This window comes from Chiloscyllium plagiosum, unplaced genomic scaffold (genome assembly GCF_037043375.1).
Source record: "Chiloscyllium plagiosum isolate Xiang-an unplaced genomic scaffold, Cpla_swu_hap1 HiC_scaffold_1, whole genome shotgun sequence".
Lineage (NCBI taxonomy): Eukaryota > Metazoa > Chordata > Chondrichthyes > Orectolobiformes > Hemiscylliidae > Chiloscyllium > Chiloscyllium plagiosum.
In genome coordinates, this window is record NW_028270139.1 from 29,953,500 (window position 1) to 29,980,233 (window position 26,734).

At 41.5% G+C, this 26,734-nt stretch overlaps 1 protein-coding gene across 3 annotated transcripts in view; it reads right to left on the reverse strand.

Annotated features, from left to right (window-relative positions):
- prss12 (serine protease 12) overlaps nucleotides 1-20,865 on the reverse strand; it is a 144,759-nt gene extending 123,894 nt beyond the window's left edge. The window contains exon 1 of one of the 3 annotated variants that reach the window (XM_043696809.2): nucleotides 19,404-20,865. In XM_043696809.2, the coding sequence (XP_043552744.1) occupies nucleotides 19,404-19,779 (376 nt within the window). In that variant the 5' untranslated portion in view covers nucleotides 19,780-20,865. Of the gene's footprint in view, nucleotides 1-4,519; nucleotides 4,662-19,373 lie in introns of those variants that run through there. The other 2 variants (XM_043696805.2, XM_043696812.2) reach the window with 2 other exon arrangements.
- Between the last annotated feature and the right edge of the window lie 5,869 nt (nucleotides 20,866-26,734).

A 26,734-nucleotide genomic window follows, 5' to 3' on the forward strand; every position in this document is an offset into this window, starting at 1 on the left:
TTCCAACTTACAACAACTTCATGAAACTCAGCATTTCTTTCTACCTCACAAACTACCTGCAGTGAGCATTAACTAATTCTATGTTTAAACTTTCACTTTAGTCTTTTTTGATCACTTTACAACCATGGATTCTTCAATGCCTCCTACCAGTACAGTGTTGGCAGTATTAGATACATGCCTCCTCACTTGCAGCTCAGTTCTCACAACCTCATGGGAGCTATACAAGAACATTGTGATGTACAGTGACATTAACACAAATCAGTGGCCATGCAACTGGGTAGCAATTTAAGAATGACATTAATGTGACACTAAGTGGGTGCTCTGTACATTGCTGCATGCTAAACTCATGAACACCGTAAATCCCTTGTAAAAGCTACTGTCTTCTTACTTCTGTGCTTTTTAAAATTGAGACCAGAAGTGAGAAAGAATTGCTTTGAAAACAAATTATTACTGAATGGCTTGAAAGCAGTTAATTTAACAATCTTTGTGAAAGATATCTGTATAGTTGTGGATTGCAAAAGTGCTTGCAGACAGACTGGAACTGAAGGGTTGTGTACAGATGCAGCTTTGGTTAGCAACAAGAAATTGCCTGTTCTATGAACTAGTGACCAGTTATCGATTAGAAAATCTGCTGCCTACTAACAATTGGGTGATTGGTTCTCAGGTAATTAACAGCTTGGGGCTGGAAAGGAGACACAAAGAAAAACCATTGGGTCTTCATCCAGCCAGGATACCTCTCTCCATTCTTTGCTATAAACTTTTGTAAAAAGGTTATTTTTCCTTCAGCAGTTGCTGTAAGCTGTGACTTTTATAGAGTCATAGAGTCATAGAGATGCACAGCATGGAAACAGACCCTTCGGTCCAACCCATCCATGCAAACCAGATATCCCAACCCAATCTAGTCCCACCTGCCAGCACCCAGCCCATATCCCTCCAACTCCTTTCTATTCATATACCCATCCAAATGCCTCTTAAATGTTGCAATTGTACCAGCCTCCACCACTTCCTCTGGCATCTCATGCCATATCCATACCACCCTGTGTGTGAAAAAGTTGCCCCGTAGGTCTCTTTTATATCTTTCCCCTCTCACCCTAATCCTATGCCCTCTAGTTCTGCACTACCTGACCCCAGGGAAAAGACTTTGTCTATTTACCCTATCCATGCCCCTCATATTTTTGTAAACCTCGGTAAGGTCACCCCTCAGCCTCCAATGCTTCAGGGAAAACAGCCCCAGCCTGTTCAGCCTCTCCCTATAGCTCAAATCCTCCAACCCTGGCAACATCCTTGTAAATCTTTTCTGAACCCTTTCAAGTTTCACAACGTCTTTCCAATAAGAAGGAGACCAGAATAGCACACAATATTCCAAATGTGGCCTAACCAATGTCCTGTACAGCCACAACATGGCCTCCCAACTCCTGTACTCAATACTCTGACCAATAAAAGAAAGCATACAATCATGGTGAAAATATAGGGAAACCAGAAGTCAATTCATGACAGTTTTATTTATATAGTATTTTTAATATAGGAAAATGCCCCACATTCCTTCACATGAACATTACAAAGCAAAATTTGACATTGAGCCATTTAGTGAGATAAAATAGCAGATGAAAAACAATTGGTTAAAGAAATGTGAAGGAGTGTTTTAAAAAGAGTGAAGAGAAGGAGAGGGTAGAAGAGATTCATAGACAGGTTCCAGAGCACAGCACCTTTGGCATCTGAAGGCACAGCTGACAATCGTGGAGTGATTAAAATCAAAGATATTTAAGAGGCCAGATGTGGAATGCAGATATCTCTGACAGTTTTGGCTGGGAGACATTACAAACAGCGACCAATGATATGGTTTGGGCTTTCCCCTAGGCTGTGCTGCAATTTTCAACATAGTTCACCCAAAATTGATGAAAGCAGTGCAAATATTGGAGGAATTTTAATCATGGAATCATTGAATAGCTCAGATGGTCTAACATTTCAAACACATTATTCATGCTATTCTTGTAATATTATATCCAAAGAAGCATTTTTAAAATGTAGGACAGTCTGCTATGGGACTGTGTGCAATGTGGACATGGCATGATTTGAAGCAAAATCAGCACGGCCCATCTTGATGTCCAGCTCCTCTCACTCCATGTTGTATGCTTTTCACAAAAATGTGGTGGGATTCTGGCTAGGCAGTGGCAAGCTGTCAATTGACAGATTAACCCTTGTTAATATCACAACTTGCCTCATTCGTTTTCAAACTCTCATCTAACCAAACTCACCAAACAAGTTAGATGTTAGGAAAAGGAAACGCGAGTATAAATGCATGGTGAGTGCAGATCGCCGCTTGCTCTGAATGAGCTCCGTGTTGGACACTGGGCAACAGCATAGGAACACCATATGGGCAGCAGCCACACCAACCCCACATTCACAGACAGTGGCATCCAGCATCTGCTAAGGCATCATGACACTTCCACTATCCACTGGCAGTGTATTCTGGAAGCATGGTCTTCAGGATAAAGGGGTGCTGAAGACTCTGGGCAGTTGTGAAAGGGCCAGCAGGATTTGCAATGTTATGGTAAAGCAGAGGGTGGGAGATCCAAGTCAGAAGCACAAGGTAGGTGGGAAGAGGTTGCTGCAAGAAGTCAATGAATGACTGGCTCCTGGCAAGGTCATCCCAAATGCAAGGGGCTGGGTGGAGAAGGTATTGCCTTATGGAGATGGATTGGATGTGGACTTGGGGAAGCGTGAAGCTTTTGAGGTTAACTAGGAAGGGGATTTGGATGTTTGGGGCTCACTGGCCCGTACAGGCTGAGTCAGGAAGCCACTGTCAGAGAAACACTTTGTCAACTTCCATCATGTTGGAAATTGAAAGGGCACAATAAGGAAGAAAATAGCTGCGCCCACACTCAGAGAGTAGATAAGCAACTTGACTTGTGAGGGTGGAAGATGCAATAAACACTGACCAAAGGGAATGGGAAAGAACATTGGTCACGGAGCCATACAATGTGCAGCACACTGGCTGGCTACTCCCAGGCTATCCTGCAGCATAGACCCTCCCTGTATGATGTACCTCTCCAGCACAGTCACTCTTTAACATTTCCCCTTGGTCCACAGAGGGAGCCAAATATTAGGGATGTGCAGCAAAGCGGGACAATGATGTCACAATGATCCAATGCTATGTGTAAATATTGTTCCCCCTGGCTTCCAGATGATGCAATAGGCTGTCAACACAGACCCCCATCCATGGAGCCTCATCTGTGGTCAAGTATTGACAGAAACCTACTGCGAATTCTCTTACAAGGATGCCTTCCTTGAAGAAGCTCTCTTCCTCCCTCTCCTCATTCCTGAAGAAGGGCTTATGCCCGAAACGTCGATTCTCCTGTTCCCTGGATGCTGCCTGACCTGCTGCGCTTTTCCAGCAACACATTTGCAGCTCTGATCTCCAGCATCTCCAGCCCTCACTTTCTCCTCGAAGATTTTAACCTACTGCGAATCCTCTTACAAGGATGCCTTCCTTGAAGAAGCTCTCTTCCTCCCTCTCCTCATTCCTGAAGAAGGGCTTATGCCCGAAACGTCGATTCTCCTGTTCCTTGGATGCTGCCTGACCTGCTGCGCTTTTCCAGCAACACATTTGCAGCAGAAAGCATTTACCACCTACAAAGAGAGACTCACAACCACATGGCAGTTAACACCAAGAACATTTATGCAGAAAGCATTAGTGATATACAAACCTTTTCACTAAAATGCCCTCAATAGGTCTTCTTCTTTCTTTACCTCCCATTACCTCTCAGTGTACTTTCTGGTTCTGCAGCTGGGCTGCAGGGATCCTACTCGAAAGTGGAGCCCATGGCCCTGGAAGTTTGGTGAAGCAATCCCAGAGGCATTTGTGGCTGGACAGGCCAGACGCTCTAAAGGTATCACCTTGAGTCTCCTCGGGTTGATATTACATCGGTTGGAAGGGGGGAAGCGAAGCACATGGTCAAGTCTGTGGTGTCCCTGAGTTGGGAGGGGCCTGCGTGTGGGTCCCACCCTGGTTCCTTGTGAGGAGGGAGTACCTGGAATGGTGTTGCCAGATTCCCTGTCCGCCTATCACCATGCCCTCAGTGCTTCAGGCTATGGAGTGCAAGTGTTTGCCCATCTCCAGCAAATCCTGAGGGTGCGGAACCTGGCTTTCCATGACAGACCCCAATTCATCCATGGAAGCAACCAAAGAATCACAGGATTCACTGCAGTCTCCTGCCTGTGGCTGACCCTGTGCCTAGTCTGCGGCTGAGTCATGGCCTTTCAGTCCATCGATGAGAAACTACTCTAAATTCACATTAGTCCCATTTTCTAGCAGATAGCCTATTGCCTAGACTTTCAGGATATTTAAGCACACATTCCAGTATTTTTAAAAGGCTGTGAGGTTTCCCATCTTAACTATCCTCCCAGGAAGTGAATTCCAGACTCCCACCAAGCTCAGAGTGAAAAGACCTCCTAGTGCCAGCAACCTGTAGTGTTTCTTCCACGATCAGTTGCAGAGCTGTCATTGTAAAGTGCTCACCAGATTGTGTACCCATACTCCATGTCTTCGCTTCCCATGGGGCTATCAGTATCTGGACCGGTGGGAAGGTACAGGAGGCAGCCTTGCCAGTGCTTCCTCTGAGGCTTCGGAACTCTCATCCTCGGACGTTGAGGATGGGAGGGGCTTCTGGTGAGGCTGGCCATTTCTCTGCAGAGACCATGAGAATGTTAGTGGAACCTGCAGGAAAAAAGAAAAAAAAACATTGTGGCCAGTGGTTAGATGTGTTAGATTGAGAGCGACAGAGCATATACTGTGAGAGATGTAGCGGAATGAAGAGTGGTACTTACTCAGTTTTACCGGACATGGATGCTTGTGCATTCCCATATATACACTCCCAGTCATTTCCTGCAAGGGCCTGGATTCTTTCCATCTGGGACATGGATGTGGGGCACCCATCATCCCTTCTCTGCCCTCTAAGAGCTGTCTGCTCATGCAACAAACAAAATAGGTCCATTAGGTGAGAATACCATGGCACAGCAGTTGGCACTGGTCTATGTGGCATAACAGTGGTGAGATGACTTGAAGGCCTGAGGAGGCAGCACAGAGGGTACGCAAAGTTATTGTTGCAGAGGTTTGGAGAGGAGGAAGGCAAGAGCGGTGAAAGCAAGTGTGGCATACAGTTGTGAGATTGGCAGAACAGGAGGCTTGGTGAGAGGTGGAAGAGAGTAGAGTGTAACATTTACCCTAGCAGAATGAAGAAGGTCATTGACGTGCTTCCTGCATTTCTGGGCATTCCTGGAGATGGCAATAACCAGGTTGGCATTGTCTGCTGGCACAGCCTCTTCTAGTCCACTGGGAAGAAACACTTCTCTGTCACATCCATCTTCCCCTTTTCCACCATGTTCTGATTCTGCCCATCAACTAGCAGGGCAACATTTTAATGCCAGTCCTCATCTGGGTATACAATGGGCTTTTAAACATGGCATGCATGCAAGGAATGCTGGCATTTGGGCAGATATCTGCTGCATCATGTTGTTGTGTGGTAACATCAGGTGGCAATCGTATGTGAGAAGTGCAATGGGAGCAGGGTAGATAATACAGTGATTTTTTTGTGAGATAGGATGAGCAAATGTGCCAGGCTTTGCTGTGAACATCCCTCCAAAAAACTCAACACAACTTGGACTTCATCAAAAACAGAGAAGAATTAGCCTCTTAACGTTTTTGCAATGTTGGATATGCAGCAGCCAATTTGTGCACAGTGAGTTTTCACACCCAGCAACGTGATAATGACATTTTGTTATTTATTTTTGATGATTTGCTTTTGTGATATTAAAATTAGGTTTATTGTCTTGTGTACTCAAGTACAAAAGGAGTACAGTGAAAAGTGTACAATGTTGCCACACACGGCATCATTTGTACCCAGGTACAAATCTTAGGTACTTAAATAGACTGGGTGCAAAACTGGAAAAATAAATTAAAAAGCCAAAAGTTCTACTTTACAGCATTTCATAGTATAAATTAGGTAAATAAAGAAATAAAGCTAAACATTACAGTTCTTCTATAGCCTACATGCTGGGGGCTTTCTACACGTGATATCGCTCTCCCCTCTGCTAGGACAACCCCAAGCAGGCTCACAAGCTGCTGACTGCTGTCTGTGATATAGACTGAGGGATAAATTTTGGCCTGCTCTTCTTCAAAATAGGATCTTTCGTATCGTTCTGCGAGGACAGCTGGGCTTTGGTTTAATATCTCATTTTAAGCAGAGTATGCCCTCAGTATGCCGTCCCCCTAGGTTGGGTGTGCCCATGTTCTGCTGTGGAACTTTAACCAGCCTCTTGAGTGAGAGGTAACAGTTCTACCAACTGAGCTAAGACTACCATTGGCAATGGGGCAATACAGAACAAGGCCATTCAACCCCGTTGAGTCCATGCTGATTCCTATTCCAGAGCCATCTAGATTATCCCACTCCCCCACTCTTTCCCCATTACTCTACAATTGTCACTCTGTCAGCTTTAAATCCAATTTCCTACTTCCACCATCCAATAATGCCGGACACATTGCAAATCCTAACTGATAGTTTCACAAAAAAGTTTAGCACAAATTGCATCCAACACAAAAGGAGTTTTTGCATTAGTTTAAAATTCAGTGTGTCAAAAGATAGCCCTGCCCAAAAGCCTAGCCATAGTTCACTACCTTGTTTGAACTGATCATCTCGACAAGTTTATGCCAAATGCATGCATTTTTAGGCTTTTGAAAAGATTCTTAAAATTGAGCTGCCTCTTCATACACAAGTGCACTAATATTTTTTTTAAGGAAACAAAATGACTATTTTGCATCAAAAAAACTAATAACAAGTTATTTTAGTTTAAAAGATCTAAATTCCACTTATTTATATAGGCTTACTCACAGGTAGTGAATTAAACAGGGATTACAAAAGCATATTTTTGTGATTAAGTCCATCTACAGGTGAACAAGTAAAACTGTGTGAAATTATCATGCTTGAGCATATCAAAAATATTTTAAGGAACATTTCTTATCTATATCACATTTTGAAACAGCAGTTCATGGAATGTCTAAATTTCGTACTATATGAACAAGTTTGAGCGAAAGTGGAGCAGTAAAACCTCGGAAAACCAATACAAGTTCTGCCCAGTTTGTAACCAGAGCAGAAGTTCTTATCCTGTGTGTATAAATCCAGCAGTGAAGCTTGAATCTTCAGACTTAAAAGGCTAGTATAGAATCAAATATCACAAGGACCAACTACTGAGCACTAACGCTTCAAACTTTCCTCTGACGTGTGAAAGTCTTGTGTTGCATTGGGTGGCACCCCTGAATCTGTTCCATTGGTTCTAGGTTCAAATCCCACTCCAGGACTTGATGGCACTAGTGGTGTATTCATAATGTGATCAAATAGTTTACTTGTCTTTCAAATACAGTGGTAAGAGTGGGAGTCACGGTCAGCCATGTATGTTGTACAAACTATCCCCTCAAGCCATATCTTCTGGTAGCTTGTCCTGGTTTAAAAAGCAAGCCAGCCATGGAAACAGCACAGTCCTGGAGTGGCCATTATAATAGTTAATCTCTACTGCTTTCTGAGATTCACAAATAGTAATTTACAGACAAAACATGGAGCTGGAAAGGCACAACATGTCAGAGAGCATCGGAGCAGCAGGGAAGTCAACATTTCAGGTCAGGACCTTTCATCAGGATTGGGCCTTACCTGCTGTGCCTTTCCAGACCCACATTTTATCGATTCTGACTCCCAGCATCTGCAGTCTTACAGGCAATAATGCCCCATGATCTATCCCAAATAATGAACAATGGTTTTTGACCATGAACATTGTACCATCCCTTTCTTTTATTCATTCAAGGGATGTGGGCAATCCATCAATGCCTATCTGCAATTACCCACAGGGCAATTAAAAGCCAAGGAATCACAAGTAGGGCAGATTAAGAAAGAATGGCAGATTTCCTTCCCTAGATGGTATTAGTGAACCAGAGGAGTTCCTATAGCAATCAACAGTGATTACATTGTGACAATTAGGCTATATCCATAAACAAGGATCCACTGGGACTAAATGGAAACTGCTCAAAGTTAGTTCACTAATTATCCTTATAGCCAGTAACCAGGCAAGGTTTGCAGCGTATTGATTTAGACTCAACTCAAGTTCAGGTCTCTTCACACAAAAAGCAACATTTGAACCTGTTGTCTCAGCTGGTCTCTCTAGCTCCAAATGCATTTATACAAAAACATTTACAATGCCTTTCACTTTAAAATTTGGATAGTACAAATTTTCAAGAATATATTTTATGAGTTTCAAAACTACAAAGAAAATTTTGATGTCAACATCACTAGAGTATTAGTGAAGTTTGCCAAGTTATTTTAAGCAGGAATAGTTAATATTTCAGTGTCACTAACAATGATACACCAAACATTCTTTAAGTCATTTTTATTTTACATAAAAGTAACATTGAAACATAACAACAGGGAAAGCAATGTTCTTATTGAACTCATTTTGGAACTGTGTCTTGTTTCAGAATATTCATACCAAACCACTAAACTTGAGAAGCACTTGCAATTGTTTTACTCTTATGTCTATCCCAGTTTAAAGCTCAATGTCCTCTTTTTCAATATACCAGAAGAAAATACGTACATTATCACACAATGGCTCCAAACCCCTACTCATCCTTTTTCTTTTAAATTGTCATATAAAACATTTCATGCCTTGCCATTACTGAAGTGAAATATCATATTCACTTACAGATGCATGTTCTAAACATGTGTCTCATTTTTCAATTCCACATTAAAAGGTAACTTGCTTTCTTATTTGAATCTTTCTATGCTATTGGAAACCACACATAGTATGATTGGCTTTACCATAGTTGCAAACAATATATGTACACAATATTAATATGAAGTGTTTTTATCAAAGTGTTATGAAGAGAATTAACATTTTATTACATAAATAGGCACATAATATGTTGAAGGAACAAACTTTTCAATCTGAGATTTTAGTTCAAATTTATTCCAGACGATGTCAAACTGAAACAGTCCCAACATAAATTTGAAACAATTCCAACATAAATCTCAATGGGCATAAAACCTTTGAAATCTTCACAGCTGGTACAAATGTTGTGACTTACAAAGTTGGTTGGAGGAATGTTTCATGTGAATCACGCTATGCCGAGACATAATGGGGGTTGGTCTGAGTCTTGCTCTATCTGTCTCTAGAAGGGATTGGTATGAATTATGTTCTATCAATCTGTAGAAAGAATTGGATTGTATCTAAATATTGAAGAGGTTTCATTATTCAGTATCAAGCACAAACCGTTAAAGAAATCATTGAATTGGCATCTCTTGTAAATGTATTTGGAAAATATATACAGTACAATTTGTTTTTCCTCCAGTGTTAATACAAGACTTATTAGATAACTTATTTTGAAGTGTGGTTTGCATTCAACACAACACAATTTTTATATTCAAAATGAAGTTAGAAGCATCCAATGACATGTTTGTAACTTGTCCTTATTCAAAAAAAGGAGGGAGGCAACATGTGGGAAATTACAGACCAGTTAGTTTAACATTTGTTGTTGGGAAAGTGCTAGAATCAATTAAAAAGGAAGCAATTTCAGGTAATTTGGAAAGGCAAAACACTATCCATCGGAGTCAGCATGATTTTATGAAAGGCAAATCATGATTGACAATTTGCTAGAGTTCTTTGAAGATGTAACAAGCAAAGTGGATAATAAAGATCCTGTAGAATTAATATATCTGGACAACCGGAAGGCGTTTGATAAGATGCCACTCAAAAGGTTAATTCACAAGGTTGGATCACATGGAATTAGGGGTAATTTATTTGCTTGGATAGATGACTGGATGATGGACAGAAGACAGAGTCGGGATAAATGGATTTTTTTTCTGGATGGCAAGATGTAACTAGTGGAACATGCCACGTGGTTCGGTCCTTGGACCCCAGCTGTTTACAATCCACATCAATGACTAGGATACAGGGATAGAAGGCTCTACAGCCAAATTTACAGATGACATGAAAATAGGCAGGACAATAAATTGCAATGAGGAAATAAGAACCTTACAAATGGACAGAGGTAGGCTAGGAGACTAGGCCAAAATGTGGCAGATGGGGTTTAGTGTGGATAAATGTGAGATCATGTACATTGGTCAAAAAAATTGGAAAGGTGACCTTTTATCTAAATGGGGAGAGATTTCGGGGTGCTCTGGTGCAGAGGGATCTGGGCGTCCTTGTTCATGAGTCACAAAAATTTAGCATGAGGGTACAGCAGGTAATAAAGAAAAAGAATGGAATGTTGGCTTTTATAGCTAAAGAAATAGAATATAACGGTAAAGAAATATTGTTGCAACTATACAAGACATTGGTGAGTCTGCACGTGGAGTAGCATTCTGCACAGTTTTGGTCCCCTTATTTGAGGAAAAATGTAGAAGCATTGGAGGCAGTTCAGAGGAGCTTCATTAGATTGATCCCAGAGATGAGGAATCTGTCATATGAAGAGAGACTAAACAGTTTAGTCTGAATTTAGAAGAATCTGGGCAGATCAAATTGTGGTATTCAAGATAATAAAAGGTATGGATAAAATACGCGTGGAGCAGTTTCTTCCTCTTGAGGGGCATTCTAGGTCATTGTCTAACTATAAGGGGTCACAAATTTAAAACAGAGTTGAGGAGAAACTACTTTTCCAAAAGGGTTGTGACTCTGTGGATTTCACTACCCCAAAGTACAGTAGACCCGGGACAGTGGGTAAATTTCAGGAGGAGTTAGACAGATTTGAAGGGTTATGGGAAGAAGGCAGAGAAATAGGGGTGAGGAGCATACCAGCCATGATCAAATAACAAAGCAGACCCGATGGGCCGAATGGCCTAATTCTGCCCCTATATCTTATGTATTTATGAACTGTTTGGCATATGCAAACTATAGTTAAGGATGCAATGCAATCTCTTCTTCGCATTGTTATCGTTTGTGTGCTCCAAGGATCTCTCATTGTCCTCCTCCTATTTCTGATTTACTGTTACCCCTTGATGAGATATCCAAATGTTGCAGCTTATCTGTTTTTGAAACCCTCAATTGTGTCCTCATTATCCCTGGACTTAACTATTCAAATCCACTCCTGACTAGTCTTCTTCATTTCATCGTTTCTAAATTCAATATCATTCAAAACTCAACTGTTTCAATTTGCATCAAGTCCTGTGCTTACTAACCTATCTTGGCTCCTGGTTAATAGCTCTCTTAATTTTAAAATTCTCAATCCTGTTTTGAAATTCTTAGTGCTCATTTAATTCTGGCTGTGTGAACATCCCAATTTTATTAACTCCACCATTGGTGACCACACTTTCAGTTGCCTCAGCCATTAGTTCTGGAATTCCCTCCCTCTATCCAACTGCCTACTGACCTCACATTCCTTCTTTGAGATAGTAGGTAACACCTTTGTAATCATTAAAAACACAGAAATAGAAAACACACCGGATCATCAACACCACAATCACAGGAATCAGATTCACTAGAGAGGAAGAAAAGGACAACCAACTCCCATTGCTAGACGTGATGGTACAGCGAATATCAAACAGAGAATTCACCACAAAGGTATACATAGTCCTGAACTATGAAAGCAACCACCCCAACACACACAAAAGAAGTTGCATCAAGACACTGTTCAAAAGGGCCACAACACACTGCAGTACACCAGAACTGCAAAAAGAGGAAGAAGAACACCTCTACAATGTATTCGCCAAAAACGGATAACCCCACAAATTCATCAACAGATGCCTAAGGGAAAGACAATGGAATGAGGACATGCCATAACCCAAAGGACTAGCCACGTTACCATACATCAAGAACATTTCTGAACTGACAGCCAGACTACTACGACCACTAGGACTCATAACAGCACACAAACCAACAGCCACTCTCAGACAACAACTCACCAGGACAAAGGACCTGATACCCAGCATGAGCAAAACCAACGTAGTGTACAAAATCCCATTCAAAGACTGCACAAAACACTACATAGGACAAACAGGAAGACAGCTAATGATCCGTATCCATGAACACCAACTAGCCACGAAACGACACGACCAGCTATCCTTAGTAGCCACACACGCAGATGACAAGCAACATGAGTTCGACTGGGACAGCACTACTGTTATAGGACAAGCCAAACAGAGAAAAGCCAGGGAATTCCTAGAGGCATGGCACTCATTCACAGATTCTATCAACAAACACATCGACCTGGACCCAATATACCGGCCACTGCAGCGGACAGCTGGAACTGACAACTGGAAGTGGCAGAGACAAACCACCATAAATGCCGGAGGAAACATCACAGAAATGCTTCATAGGAGGCTCCCAAGCACTGAGGATGTCACCTAGACAGGGGACAAAACGTCTGGAACACAAATTCCCAGCTCGGCGAACAAAACCACAACAACAAGCACCTAAGCTACAAATCTTCTCTCAAACTTTGAATAGTAGGTAAAACGTACCTCTTTCATTAAGTTTCCTAGGTATTTATATTGTGACTCTCGGCTCAGTAGAAGACAGTTAGCTCAGTTGGCTGATTTGCAATGTAGAGTAGTACCAACAGCATGGGTTCAATTCTCATAATAGCTGAGGTCACCCTGAACATCCTGCCATCTAACCCTTGCCCCCAACCCACAACCAACATCTGAGGCATATTGACTTTCAGGTTAAACTCACCACCGGTCACCTTTCTCCAATGAGAAATCAGTCCTCTATGGTGAATGTATCCGTTTACGTGACCCAGCCATTGACCATTTACCTTGAACTTTGCATTCCTACCAATTCATCTTTCAATCTTCATATTTTTCATCCTTTATGAGTTAATGATCATTCTGTAAGCAATCCCCACTTCCTTCATTTTACTGATAAGTGTAGATTAGATTAGATTACTTACATTATGGAAACAGGCCCTTCGGCCCAACAAGTCCATACCGACCTGCTGAAGCGCAACCCACCCAGACCCATTCCCTTACATTTACCCCTTCACCTTACACTACGGGCAATTTAGCATGGCCAATTCACCTGACCTGCACATCTTTGGATTGTGGGAGGAAACCAGAGCACCCGAAGGAAACCCACGCAGACACGAGGAGAATGTGCAAACTCCACACTGTCAGTCACGTGAGGCAGGAACTGAACCCAGGTCTCTGGCGCTGTGAGGTAGCAGTGCTAACCACTGTGCCACCATGCCGCCCACTGCCACCGTGCCGCCTGGATCTTCTGCTGTGCTAGCTACTAACCACTGGTTGTCTGTAAATTTCACTAACTCATTCTCCTCCCAATGTGACATCTTTCTGTATTTCATCTAGTGTATCTTATATCATGGTTTCTTCATAAATATTAAAGAGCAATAGTGATAGTCAACAACCTTGTCTCACCCTGTGTCCAATTCTACAAGGTTCAGGTTCACCGAAATAAAGCACAGAACTGCGGATGCTAAAGATCTGGAGTCAACAAAAACAGCAAGTGCTGGAGAAACTCAGTAGGTTTGGCAGCATCTGCAGAGAGAAAAACAGAGTTGAACATTTTGAGTCCATGGCTCTTGCAGTTCTGACTACCTGTCTTTGCTTATTTCAGGTTCACCAAATATTGTTCTGATTGTAGCAGTCTCATGTATAGATCTACAATTATTTTTTAATCTCTCCAGTCAATTTTAATCCCCTCTCGCACTGTTCACCAAAAAGGAAACCTTTTCAAACTCCACAAAGTGGGTGTACATTTTTTGGTGTGCAGTGCTTCTTTCTTTCACTGAACACATTCATTATTTCCATGGCCTCTTTAGTTCTGTTACCCTTCCTAAATCTGATTGAGTGCAGCCTATTTTGTGATTCAGAGGTCGATTAGTTTGGATAGCTGATTTGTGATGCAGCGTGGTACTGACAGTATGGGTTCATTTCCTGAACCAACTGAGGTTATCATTAAGGACTGTCCTTCTCAACCTCTCTCCTTGCCTGAGGTGTGGTAATCTCAGATTAAACGACCACCAGTTGTCTCTCTGTAATGAGGGAGCAGCCCAATGCATTACTAAGACTATTGAGAGGTTAATTGGCTTGTAATCTCTTTCAACCTATCTGCCAGGATCTTTAACATTATTTTGAATACATATATAATCAACACAATGGTGTATTGCACTTCCCTTCTTGTGGTACCAGTCTCAATTATGTAATTAGTCTTAATCACTTTTGAACAACCTTTCTGAATGTGACAATTCAATTATGTATTGTGACCTCTTATTGCTGCAGAATTTATTAATTTTTGAACATTTAATAAAGAATTTTTAAAAAATTTACTCACCTGCCTCTTATTTCTCTCAATACAATTTTTCTTTCCCTATCTTTGTTTCACATTCTGTGTATAATTTGAAGCTAATTTATACTTTTTGGTGTGTATTTCCTCGTTTAGGAAAATAGGATTGAATTTTAAAATACAAAAGCATGTGGATTTGGGAATGATTGGAGGAGACTTAAATCCGGATATTGACATAGTGGCAAACGTTTGCCTGACCCACCGACTTGCACATTTAAGCACCAACTGAAAACAAGCAACAATCCAAGAAATTGGTTTGTCAATTTCAATATGTTAATTGCCCAGTAACAATGATATTGACATGCCTTTGTGATTTAACTGTGAATGTACAGATTTGCTTCGCTTCCTAGAACTTTAATGGTAAACAAAATGGGAAAACATATGAAATATAGAAGATAAATGGATGGCAAGAAAGAAAATTTGGCTAAGCCCACTGATGTCTTCATAGTCTTCTATGGTGAGAGGAGCATGTGGTATTTGTGCCTTTTTATTCCTAGAGGATGGCAGTGCCATGGAATTTTAGAATTCACATAGAAGAACAAAGTGATAAAGAAAGACAGAATGGAATATGACTAATAAAATCAAAAATATCATAAAAATACATGGTAAAATCCTCTGCAGATTCATAAACAGGAAAGATTAGCAAAGACAAGTGTGGGTCCATTACAGAGACAGGAGAATTTATCATGCTAAATAAAGAAATGGCAGAGAAGCTACACAATGACTATCTGCCTGTCTTCACAGAGAAAGACACAATAAATCTCCCTGAAATAATTAAGACCCAAGGGTCTAGCAAGAGTATGAAACTGAAAGAAATTAGCATTTATATAACTAAAATTATATTGAATAATTTAATAGGATTGAAAGTTGACAAAATCCCTGGGACCCAATGACCTTTATCCTGGAGTGTTGAATGAGATGGTTACAGTGATAGTGAATGCATTGGTGATAATCTTTCAAAATTCTATCAATTATAAAAATTATAAGTTTGAAGGTTGTAAATATATCTTCACTGCTTAAGAAAGGGAGTAAAGAGAAAACAGAGAACTACAGACCTGTTAGCTTGACCTCAACAGTAGAGAAACTACTGAAACCTATTATAATTGATTATTCAATCTGAAGAAATTATCTGACTGTACAGAATCATCGTGGATTTATGAAAGGGAAATCATGTTTGACAAACCTGAGGGGTGTTACTGACAGAGTCGGTAAGAGGAAGTGATGGACCTGCTGTACTTAGGTTTACAGAAAACCTTTTCTGAAATGTTTTCAAACAGGAGGTTAGTGAACAAAGCTGCATGGGATTGGGGGTAATATACTAGCATCAATTGAGGATTGATTAACGGACAGAAAATAGAGAGGAGGAATAAACAAATCAGATTGGCAGGTTGTGACTAGTGTAGTATTCTTGGGCTCCAATTGTTCACAGTCTATGTCAATGATTTTGATGTGGGGGTCAATTAAAAATGAAAGAGAATCTTCAAGAGCATAATATTGCATACCACACCAGATAAAAATGCTGTTACAAATAACAATTTTTCCTCTTTATAGCACTTATTTCTCTTCAACTACATTCCCTCCTCTGCCACTCTCTATGTAGCATTAACATTGTCCAAGAATTGTCCATCATGGCTGAAACAATGATATGATTATGTGGCAAAGTAAGGAAGCACCCCATTACCTGTATGGGGATTAAGCCTGCAATTTTGGTGCTATTCTATACCTCATTCTAGCAACCTAACCAACTGAGCTAAACAAACTGTATAGCACTTGTACATGGCGCAGCACCTTTGTCTTTAGTATATTATGTTTTCTTGCTCAGGCTATTGAGATGCTCTTAATCAACATCCTCTGTTTTTTTGGAGCCTGTGAGGACCCTACCAAAATCTGTTCTACCTGTGGAGGTGTGGACTCAACCAGGAGAATGTGAGAGACCACATGGAGTATAATGTGAAGGGGAGGCCAAAGATGAAAAGTGGAAGCACACTGAGCCACTTCTATGTCTCCTTACACTACTGTTTCTGTTATGGCCCACTCACACTTCACTGCTACAATGAGCAACATTGCCAACATGGGTTAAAAATATACAGCAAAAATAGGTGGATGCCGTCTCCTTAAAAGCTTCAACTTTTAACACTTTCTCTTCCAACATCTGATTCACCATTTGATTGTCTGACCCATGTCCCATTTATATCAGAAACAGGGTGATTCCATCAGAGCTGATGCTCAAACCATCAACTCTCCTGATCCTCAATTGCTGCCTGACCAGCTGTGCTTTTCCAGCACTACATTTTTCAACTGACCTCCAACATCTGCAGTCCTCACTCTCTCTAAGTTGATTCCAGGAGAGTTCGGAATACATTTTTAACCCTTTAACATCCCACTGACTTCAACTTCAGAAGTATTGGGTTGGGGGGGGGGGGGCAGGTGGTTTGTGGGGGAATTTAAAATTACCCTCTTCAGACCTTAAATACGTCCTATCTGGATGCAGCACAGTCTGGTAGGACAACTGCTCTTTCCAAGGCCATTAGAAGCTACAGAGAGTCATGAGCTCAGCTCAGCCCATTACACAAACCAGTCTTCCATCCACTGACTCCATCTATACTTCCCACTGCCTCAGGAAATCAACCAACATAATAAAAGACCCGATTACACTCTCTTCCATGCTCTTCCATTGGGCAGAAGATATAAAAGTTTGAATACACATATGAACAGATCCAAGAACAGGTTCTTCTCTGCTGTTATCAGACTTTTGAACTGACCGCTCAATTCTGACCTCCCCTCTCTGCACCTCCTCTGTGGCTGTAACACTGCATTCTGCACTCTGTTCTGCTACCCTGATGCACTTTGTATGATACAATCTGCCTGTATAACATGCAAAACACCAATTTTCACTGTATCTCAGAACATGAGACAATAATAACTCAATGAATGAATTCTTAAATGGGGTGGAAGAGCAAAGGGATCTAAGGGCACAGATACATAATTCACTAGAAATAAAATTTAAGATGAAAAAATGTAAAAACACAAACAAACTGATAGAGGGACAGAATTAAAAAGCAGAGATGTTGTGTTAATTTATATAGAAGCTTAGCTAATCCACATTGGGAGCATTGAGCACAGTTCTTCTCAATATTGCAAAAAGGGTAAAGAAAACTGAAAAATTTTTAAACAAACTTCACAAGGATACAAGAGCTCTGAGGAAATAAATATCAGGAATGTTTCTACAAAAAGATAACGCTATTTAAGAAGAATTGATAGGGTGGGTGTGGAGAAGATGTGTCCATTCCATACCTCAAGAGAGTCAGGGTGCAGAGGTGAGTATAGTGGCCATCACGAGGGCTAAGTTGCTGGGGAAGCTGAAAAGTCTGAAGGTTTTTAAATCATTCCGACCAGATGGGCTACTCGTCAGAATGTTTAAGGAGATTGTAGAGACATTGGTGTGATTTTTCAGAAATCATTATAGTCTGGGGCGGATTCTAGAGGACTAGGAAATGGCTAATGTAACACCCTTGTTTAAGAAAGGGAGGTGGCAAAATGCAGGAAAGTATAGGCCAGTTAGCCTGACCTCGGTCATTTGAAAGATTTTAGAATCCATTATTAAGGATGAAATCGCATGGTAAAATTGGGCTGAGTCAGCACAGCCAAAGGCAAAAAAAATAAGACAGGCACAAACAAGTCCAATTGGGAATTTGCGATCGAGTATTTTGCCCAGTGTGCGTGAGTGTGGAACTTGCTCTTACATGGAGCTGTTAAAGTGAATAACATACAGTAGATACATTTAAAGGGAAGCTGGAAAAACACTGGTAAAGGAATCAAAGGTCATTTTGAAAGGATGAATGGGCACGTGAAGAGGTTTATGCGGAGTGTAAAGACAGGCATGGGCCAACTTTCAGAGATTTAGTCTGTGCTGGGTATTCTGTGTAAAGTTTATGGAACAGTACAGCTGACGGAAGGATCTCCTGCCACCTTGCTTTATAGCATAATGGGCAATTACTCTTTATATGTCTGTGGGTTTGATTACAAAGACACATCGTGAGCAACATACTGTGGGGGAAATAAGCCTAAGAAAACGAAGGGGTTTTCTTTAGAAAGTGCTTTCAAACATAAGACAATTATTTTAAGCTAATTGTGTATTTGCTAACATTTAATGTTCAAGCGTTTGCGACAATATAAATGGCTAAATAGACCAACGAATAGATTTCTATGCGAAGAAATGATAGCAAGTCACTAATACTCGGTTATAGAGCCAAAGATCTGGTCAGAAATACTATACATGTCCAAATAACATTTACAAACGGTACAAATGAGGTCCTGCCAAAGACGCATTCCATTTGAACAACCTAATATTACTTTTTAAAAAGTAAGTAACGATTAGAGATTCTATAAAGGGAGCCTTGGCTTCTTTCATAAATGTTTTGCATATGATATAATCCATTCAAGATGCTAATAGCTTTTGAAGTGCAATCATTTCATTTTCTGGGATTACTGCTTACATTAAACAGGAATTTGCTCAATCCGCAATTTTTCAGGGAGAATGAAATATTTTTTGATAGACATTACTCGGAAATGTCAAGGCTGAGGAACGCTTATTTGAGAAGTAAATTTGCAATCGCAACCATCAATGAAAAGCCCAAAATCAGTCCGTGCGGCAAGTCATTTGAAAAGGTTATAGTTTAGCGCGCAGCTGTCTTGCTAAGAGCCACACTTTCTTAGCAAACCGAGAATAGGCGCTTATCTTTGTCTTAAGTATTTTTATGGGTACAGCTGGACAGTCACAAGGCTATGCTGTTCCCTTCCTGGGTGTCAGTGACTGCTCGCAAGTGTTAGCTTTATAACCCACCTGAACAGGTTATGGATGATCGATATCCACTATTGGTGTCAGGTACTCCAAATTGCACAAGAAGTATTAATAATATGAACGTGCCCATTGAGAATAATCTAATTCGGAGCAGCCTTGCAGTGTCAGTGCACATTTCAGTGACTCACAATGTCCCAGGAAGCAACATTTTTTTTTTGTAAAGGGAGCTTCTCACCTTGTCTCAAGCGGCAGTGCCAGTACCCACCGTGTCTGCAGTTGCAATAAGCCCAGTCGATCCGTCCGCGCTGGTTTCGGATAAAACACCAGGGTTTCCGGCGTCCGTCCGGATTGCGGCAGAAGGCGTGATCGCCCAGCCCTTTGTTCGGGAACCTCTCGGCGATCTTCGGGATCCGGCTCCAGTCGAGGCACCTGTGGCCGGACTCGGTGACGCCGTGAGGCCGCTTCGAGTCAGCCAAGGTGCCCGAGCCCAGCAGACAGCCGCCGGGGGCGCTGGGCGAGCGAGCCGGGCTAGCCCAGTGCCAGAGCCCGCTGCTGGCCAGGAGGGCAACTACTGCCAGCACTCTGGCCGTGGTCCTCCTCATGGCCAGCTCCATCCGGCAGCAGCATCCATCCCCCGGCATGGGAGGAGAGGGTCGACAGAGAAGGCGGACTTTCTGAGGAATGAGTGATTAAACACCGTTATAAATATATATGTGTGTGTGTGAGAGAGAGGTGCTGAGGAACGGGAAAGGAAATAACCCGACTCGAGAGAAGCCAAATACTGCCAGACCTGTCAACACTGGCTCAACAATGTGTGTTCCCTCGCCTGAAGTGACACTGAACAAGGGCAGAGAGGGAGCTTGTGTGTGTGTGTGTGAGAGAGAGAGAAAGGATGAGTCAAATGGCACGGATATTGTGTTTTGTTTTCACAAAATCAGTGAGGTTTTCAGGTTCCTGTCAAAAGGGTCGAGTTTTGTGGTTGGGGAAGGGGGAGCAATCATAAAGAAAAGGGGGTTGTTCCTGCCGTTTGTGGCGCCGCCTTCAGCCTTTTAACTTTGAGAGATGTTTAAACTCAAACGGGTTGCACTGCTGCAGAACGGCGAGCAAAAACCTGCCCCAAGAAGTTTCACTGGACATTAGCACTTTGAAAAGTGGCAGAAATTTGCCCGAGCTGGGGAAATATTTTTGCTGTGATGGGCAGAGCTCCTGGTAATACGGATGCCTTGATCTCTGGGTGTTAACTTGCTATGAGTGGATATCTACGTAAATATCCTGTGCAAAAGCGAACTGTCCTATTATTATTTCACAAAGTAAAACAGCGCACTCCAGCCTTACTTCCAACTGTACCATCTTAAAAGCATTTTATAAGTCTCGTAAAACAATGCCATGTACAAAAGGACAAAAGTGCCGGCCTTTTCCTTTCAAGCTTTCTTTGTTCAAAGCGGTCTCTTTCTTCTCCGAGTTCTTCAAAACTGAATCCAATGCACTCACGTTACTAAGCAAAGCTCACCGCTCTCTATTGCGGGACTGCTCCCTGAGCGCTGTTCGGGTCGTCTTTGCCACAATATTACAAATACAGATCTCAGCAGTTACCAGAGGGGCAACATTCGGCAAAAATACATTCTGGTAACGTCCATTATTTAGAATAAACAAATAAAGTCACCAACAGTGTAGTTTAGATTATAGATTTGTTTCGCATGCCAAATGATTGCTCTTTTTTTGTAAGATAATACTTATTCTTCCAACGCACTTAATTGTTTCGGGCAATTCAGTAGTAGCATTTATAACCGAGTAAACAGGAGGGGTTTTTTGTCTCAAGAGGCGGCAAAGAATGGACCTATAAGTGTGCACATTCTGCCCTTGTAATCAGAAAGGATTGACTTCAGCTTTTGAATACACAGTCAGGAATAAATAGGTCTGGGGGTGCTAATGACTGACAAATTTCGATAATATCAGGAGTTGCTCTATTACAGTGTGTGTAAACTGTTAATATTTGTCTCAGGCAATTCATTACTGGTGATTTTTTTTGTAGGCCTTTCAGACTCGCAAACCAATTTCACGATTCAATTTGATGACAACGCAATTAACCCACCCTGATTCTATAACCCCCTAATAATCTTAACTAACAAACCAAAAAAAGTATCAATCTCATGCTTGAAATTTTCAATTGATCGTGCATCAGCAATGTTTTGGAGCAGGGTTCCAGATTTTTATTTGTCAAGAGCCCCAATGAGAATAGTTGTGCACAGTAGGAGATAGGTTTGGTTGTAATCAGCTTGTGTGAAGAATCCGAAGAGAAAGCAACCAGTAGCAGTTTGTCTTGTAGGTGTCATTGTTATTTCCGTAGTTCTTTAGTCTGAAGGCAACGTTCACACCTTGGCCTGAAGTCAAGCATGATTTACAATCAAGGTATCAGACTTTGTTCAACCCCCACACCCCCACCTCCCAACCCCCAAAGAAAAACTAGTCAAGTTTGATTCACATTGCACCCAAACTAAAAACACAGACACATGAGCTGGTATCACAATCTGAGATTAGAAACTGAGATCTGTATTTACAAACACTTCCCGTCCATTCAATGAGATCATGGATGGATCTGCTCAGACCTCAACTCCCATTTTTTTTGCGCCAGTTCTGACGTTGGGAATAAAGATGATAAATGATTTAAAAAGGAAAGGTGAATTTACCACGTGGAGGAAATAAGTATACAGGACTACAGAAACACAGAACCATAATACAGGGAAAAGGCAAGGGATTGGTACAAAATCAAACCTCATTCAGACAGCCAGTGTAGATGTAATGGGCCGAATGACCTCCGCCTGCGTCACTCCTTTGCGGCAATGTCTGTGTAAACGAATAGAACTGGGCAGAGGTGGGTACTGCAGATGCTGGAAATGAAAGTCAAGATTAGAGCGGTGCTGGAAAAGCACAGCAGATCAGGCAGCATTCGAGGAGCAGGAAAATCGACGTTTCGGATTCCTGATGAAGAGCTTACACCCCAAACGTCAGCTCTCCTGCTCCTCGGATGCTGCCTGACCTGCTGTGCTTTTCCAGCACCACTCTAATCTTGAAACGAATAGACCTAGTCTCGCTATGGTTTTATCGTAAAACCAATCAGTGTTACTTTGTCACAGTTGGAAAGTTGGGAATGGTGAAACCTTCATCATTCCGAAGGCTCCAATCCCATTAATCTTTCATCTCCGAACGTCAGCAACAGACTGACTGAGGAGTTCAAAATTCAGGTCCTTTGTTTTCAAAGCACTTTCTGACTTCACCCCATTTTACCTTAAATAATCATCCTGCCTTACTTGCCCCTGCACATACCCAAGACACTAACATTGTGATTCTCCCCTCCACTCTACCAATGTGGCCATTCTATTTTGCCACTGCATTCCATCTCTGAATTCAAAAACCACTGCCTTCTATTCTGTTACCCTCTTCTCTGATTTCAAAAATCTCTTGTTAAATCTTGCACTTGCATATTATCTTCAGAAGCAATCCCAGCATCCCTATTCCCAAATTGGGTGCTTACCTATTCAATTTCTCTCCTGCGAAGTACTCCAAGCTCTCTTCCTGCTTACGTAGAATTAAGCTTTTGGCTCAGCGCTTCATGTTTGAACTAAATCGTGAGAACAGGACATATGGAAAGAATTTGAGCATGAAGTTCAGGCTGACGCTTGCATGAGTATTGAGTGAACATTGCATTGTTTAAGGTGGTTTAATAACAGTAGAATTCTTACTGTTTGAATATGTCCAAGCTGTAACTGATTTCAATGATCAAACATTTTACAAGTAAATCAACCCTACAGTATTTGAATATAGTGAAGTATGGGTATGTGTTACTGCCCCACTCTCTTGGCTCCTTTCACATGACACCAGATGTAACAATGTTCTGAGGTCTCCACATAGCTGGACCAACCGCAGTGGATAACCAATACAAGGCTGTATCTCGTTTTCCACCCTTTTCTACAATAGGATTGCTGATCATGGCTTCTGCAACCACTAGGGGAGAAAGTGAGGTCTGCAGATGCTGGAGATCAGAGCTGAAAATGTGTTGCTGGAAAAGCGCAGCAGGTCAGGCAGCATCCAGGGAACAGGTGTCAGAAATGCAATAGGTGCTAGCACCGCCTTCCTAACCTGCAATCTTCTTCCTGACCTCTCCGCCCACACCCCAGTCTGACCTATCACCCTCACCTTGACCTCTTTCCACCTATTGCATTTCTGACACCCCTCCCCCAAGTCCCTCCTCCCTACCTTTTATCTTAGCCTGCTGGACACACTTTCCTCATTCCTGAAGAAGGGCTTATGCCCGAAACGTCAATTCTCCTGTTCCCTGGATGCTGCCTGGCCTGCTGCACTTTTCCAGCAACACATTTTCAGCTCTGCAACCACTAACTGTGTCAGCCAGAATGAGGGGCTTGAACTGATGCTGTTGATATCAATCTCAACCATACCCTTCATTAACTGATCTCACTGTCTCTATTATCAGAGATGGTATCATTAGATGAGATATTAAATGGAGGCTAATTTCATCATTTCAAATGGATATGTAAGATTTTAGAACAGTTCTTCTAAAAGATGGGAAGCCAGTAACCTGGTTAATATTTATCCTTCAGCTGAAAGACTTAACTGGCCAGTTAGCTCATTACTGTTTTTAGGATCTCACTGTGCACAAATTGGCTGCAGACTTTCTTTCATTGCCACAGTGAGAACACTTCAGTGGGAAGCTCCTTTAACAGCAACTTCCAAATTTGCAGCCACTACCACCTAGAAAGACAGATGTAACAATGCGTAGAAACACCACCACCTTCAAGTTCCCCTCCAAGTCACAAATCATCCTGACTCTTCAAATTCCTGGAAGACCCTTCCTAAATACTCTGTGTACCTACAGCACATGGAGTCTGGGTCAGAAAGATAACTCACCACCACCATCTCCAAGATAATTCAAGTGGCAATAAATCAATAATTCCATATCCCAAGAAGTTCTGATAAGGTTTCTGAGATTAACCCTAGAATGGCTGGGTTGCCCAGTCAGAAAAGTTTGGATAGGCCAGGCTTGCTTCCACCACAGTTTAGAAGAGTAGGTGATGACTTGATCAAAACACACAAACCCCTGAGGGTTTACAAAGTTAAAAATCACACAACACCAGGTTATAGTCCAACAGGTTTAATTGGAAGCACACTAGCTTTCGGAGCGACGCTCCTTCATCAGGTGATATCAGGTGATAAACCTGTTGGGCTATAACCTGGTGTTGTGTGATTTTTAACTTTGTACACCCCAGTCCAACATCGGCACCTCCAAACCCTGAGGGTTTGTCAGCGTGAATGTTTCACCTTGTGGAGAATCGAGAACTGAGGGTTAAAAAATCAGGGTTTGCTAACAGAGAAGGGTTTGTTTTCTCATGGATCTCTCTCATAAAAGACAATGGAAGCAGAGCCTTTCAATATTCTTAAGGCAGAACTAGAAGCATTCTTGATAAGAGAGGGGTTAAAGGTTATCAGTGTTCAGCAGGAGTGTGGAATAATCGGATCAGCAATGATTTTATTGATTGGGCAGAGCAGAAATGAGGAGCTCCTGCTCCTGGCATGATCTGATGTATGTAGAAAAGAATAAAAAAAAGTGTTTCCTTCGTTCTGAAGCATTATGGGAGGTCCTGAGGTGTTGAAATTCTTTTTATATCTCCGTAAGGAGTACTAAATAATAAAATAAGGTGCTGCTCTTGGGTTCTGTACAGTCAATTATTAAGATGACAGTTTTATTATTTTACAAACAAGAATTTACAGCTTTGCTCCAGGCGGTAAACACTAACTGTGACCTTTCAGTGCTCATTATAAGAGACATGTTGCCAAGGCATAACATTGCATAGACACGTATTCAACCCACTCAAACTACAGGCATAATCTATGCCCAACCCAAGTCATTTTGCCAAAAGGAATGCATTCTATGCTACACCCAAACTTGAAAACAATCTATGTAGTTAACAAATTTTGTGAAGTGGTGAGGTGTTGTTCATCCCAAGCAATATATTGCTACCTCATATATAAAACTGAGTGCTACACTAAGGAGCAAAACAAAATCAGCATAAAGTACACACTGGTGGCAATAAAATACATGTTTTTAGTCACTTGCATGTGTGTGCATAGGTGCAATAAACAGATGTGCTGCATAACATGGGTAAATCAGGTTGCTTGGACTGATCCCTGAATTCTGTAGTGAATCATTTCAGCAAAAGCTACAAATTTTTGTACCTTACTTGCACCAGGAATTGACTTTCTAATCAAAGCTGCAATTGCATGCTCTGTCTAATGAAGGTGCTCGGTGTCAGAAGCAGATAGCCTACAACCTTACTTGGACAGCACTGGAAACAACTTCCATCTAAATTGGACCAATTGTGAAAGCATCCAACAGTGAGAAGAATCAGAGTCAGAAGAATTTATTCCAACAATCTTTTAATGTGTCCTGTGCTTCCTTTCATTAGATTGTGAACTATTTCTCATGCACTAGAATTATTTTTGTGAACTAACAACAGTTAACAACAACTGAGTGAAGGTTGATATCTTTAAAATGATGCATTTATTGGACAGATGCAGTGATTCTGGAACATAAAATGTTCTCTAAATCATTTGTGATATTTTATCTACTATACTTATATATGAATTAAACAATTTGTAGAGCACTTAAAACAACATGCAAATTGTCATGTTTAAGTTTCCTTTCACCAATTTTCTTCTCATCTCAAAGGATGGCATGGTGGCTCAATGGCTAGCACTGCTACCTCACAGCACGAAGGATCTGGGTTCAATCCCACCAGCAGGCAGACTGTCTGTGTGGAGTTTGCATATTCTCCCTTTGCCTGGTTTCCTCCCACAGTTCAAAAATGTGCAGGTTAGGTGGATGTGCCATACTAAACTTCCCATAGCATCTAGTGATGTGTGGATTAGCAATGGGAATGTTGGCTGAGATGCTTTTTGAAAGATCAGTGTGGATTCAAAGGGCCGAATGGCCTGATTCCACACTGTAGCGATTCTATGATTCAGTTAACCTTTGGTTGATTACATCAGTTCCTGTTGTTCTCTTACAGAACCTGACCACATTAGCTATCAATTATGTATGAGATTTAACTTTGAATTTCAGTGAGTCATTTGACTATGGAGGACATTATAGCCAGACATTAGTTTGGTGACAGTGAAACTGTGAGGCTGTGTTGCAGAAAAACCTTTCAGCATAATCTTCCCAGGCCCTGAACAACATGGACTATGGTTAGAACATTGAGAAAATCAAGAGAGAAGGCCAGTGAGGAGCTTCTTGACATCAAAAGCAAGACATTCCATTTTCCAACCAAATATTGGCTGGCAAGACAGGATTCTCACTGATGGGTGATGAGAGGCGTATTTGCATCAATTAAATTAGAAACAAGATGGTGACAATCCTGAACATGGAAGTCAAAGCAATTACTTGGAGACTCCAGCTCACTGCTTGCTCCTTCATAATTGGCACCTGGTGCCCACATCTCAGAGTACACTTCATGGGCAGAACCATGTCTGCAGACTAACTGACTCATAACAGCCTCACATCATCATCACCATGATACATCT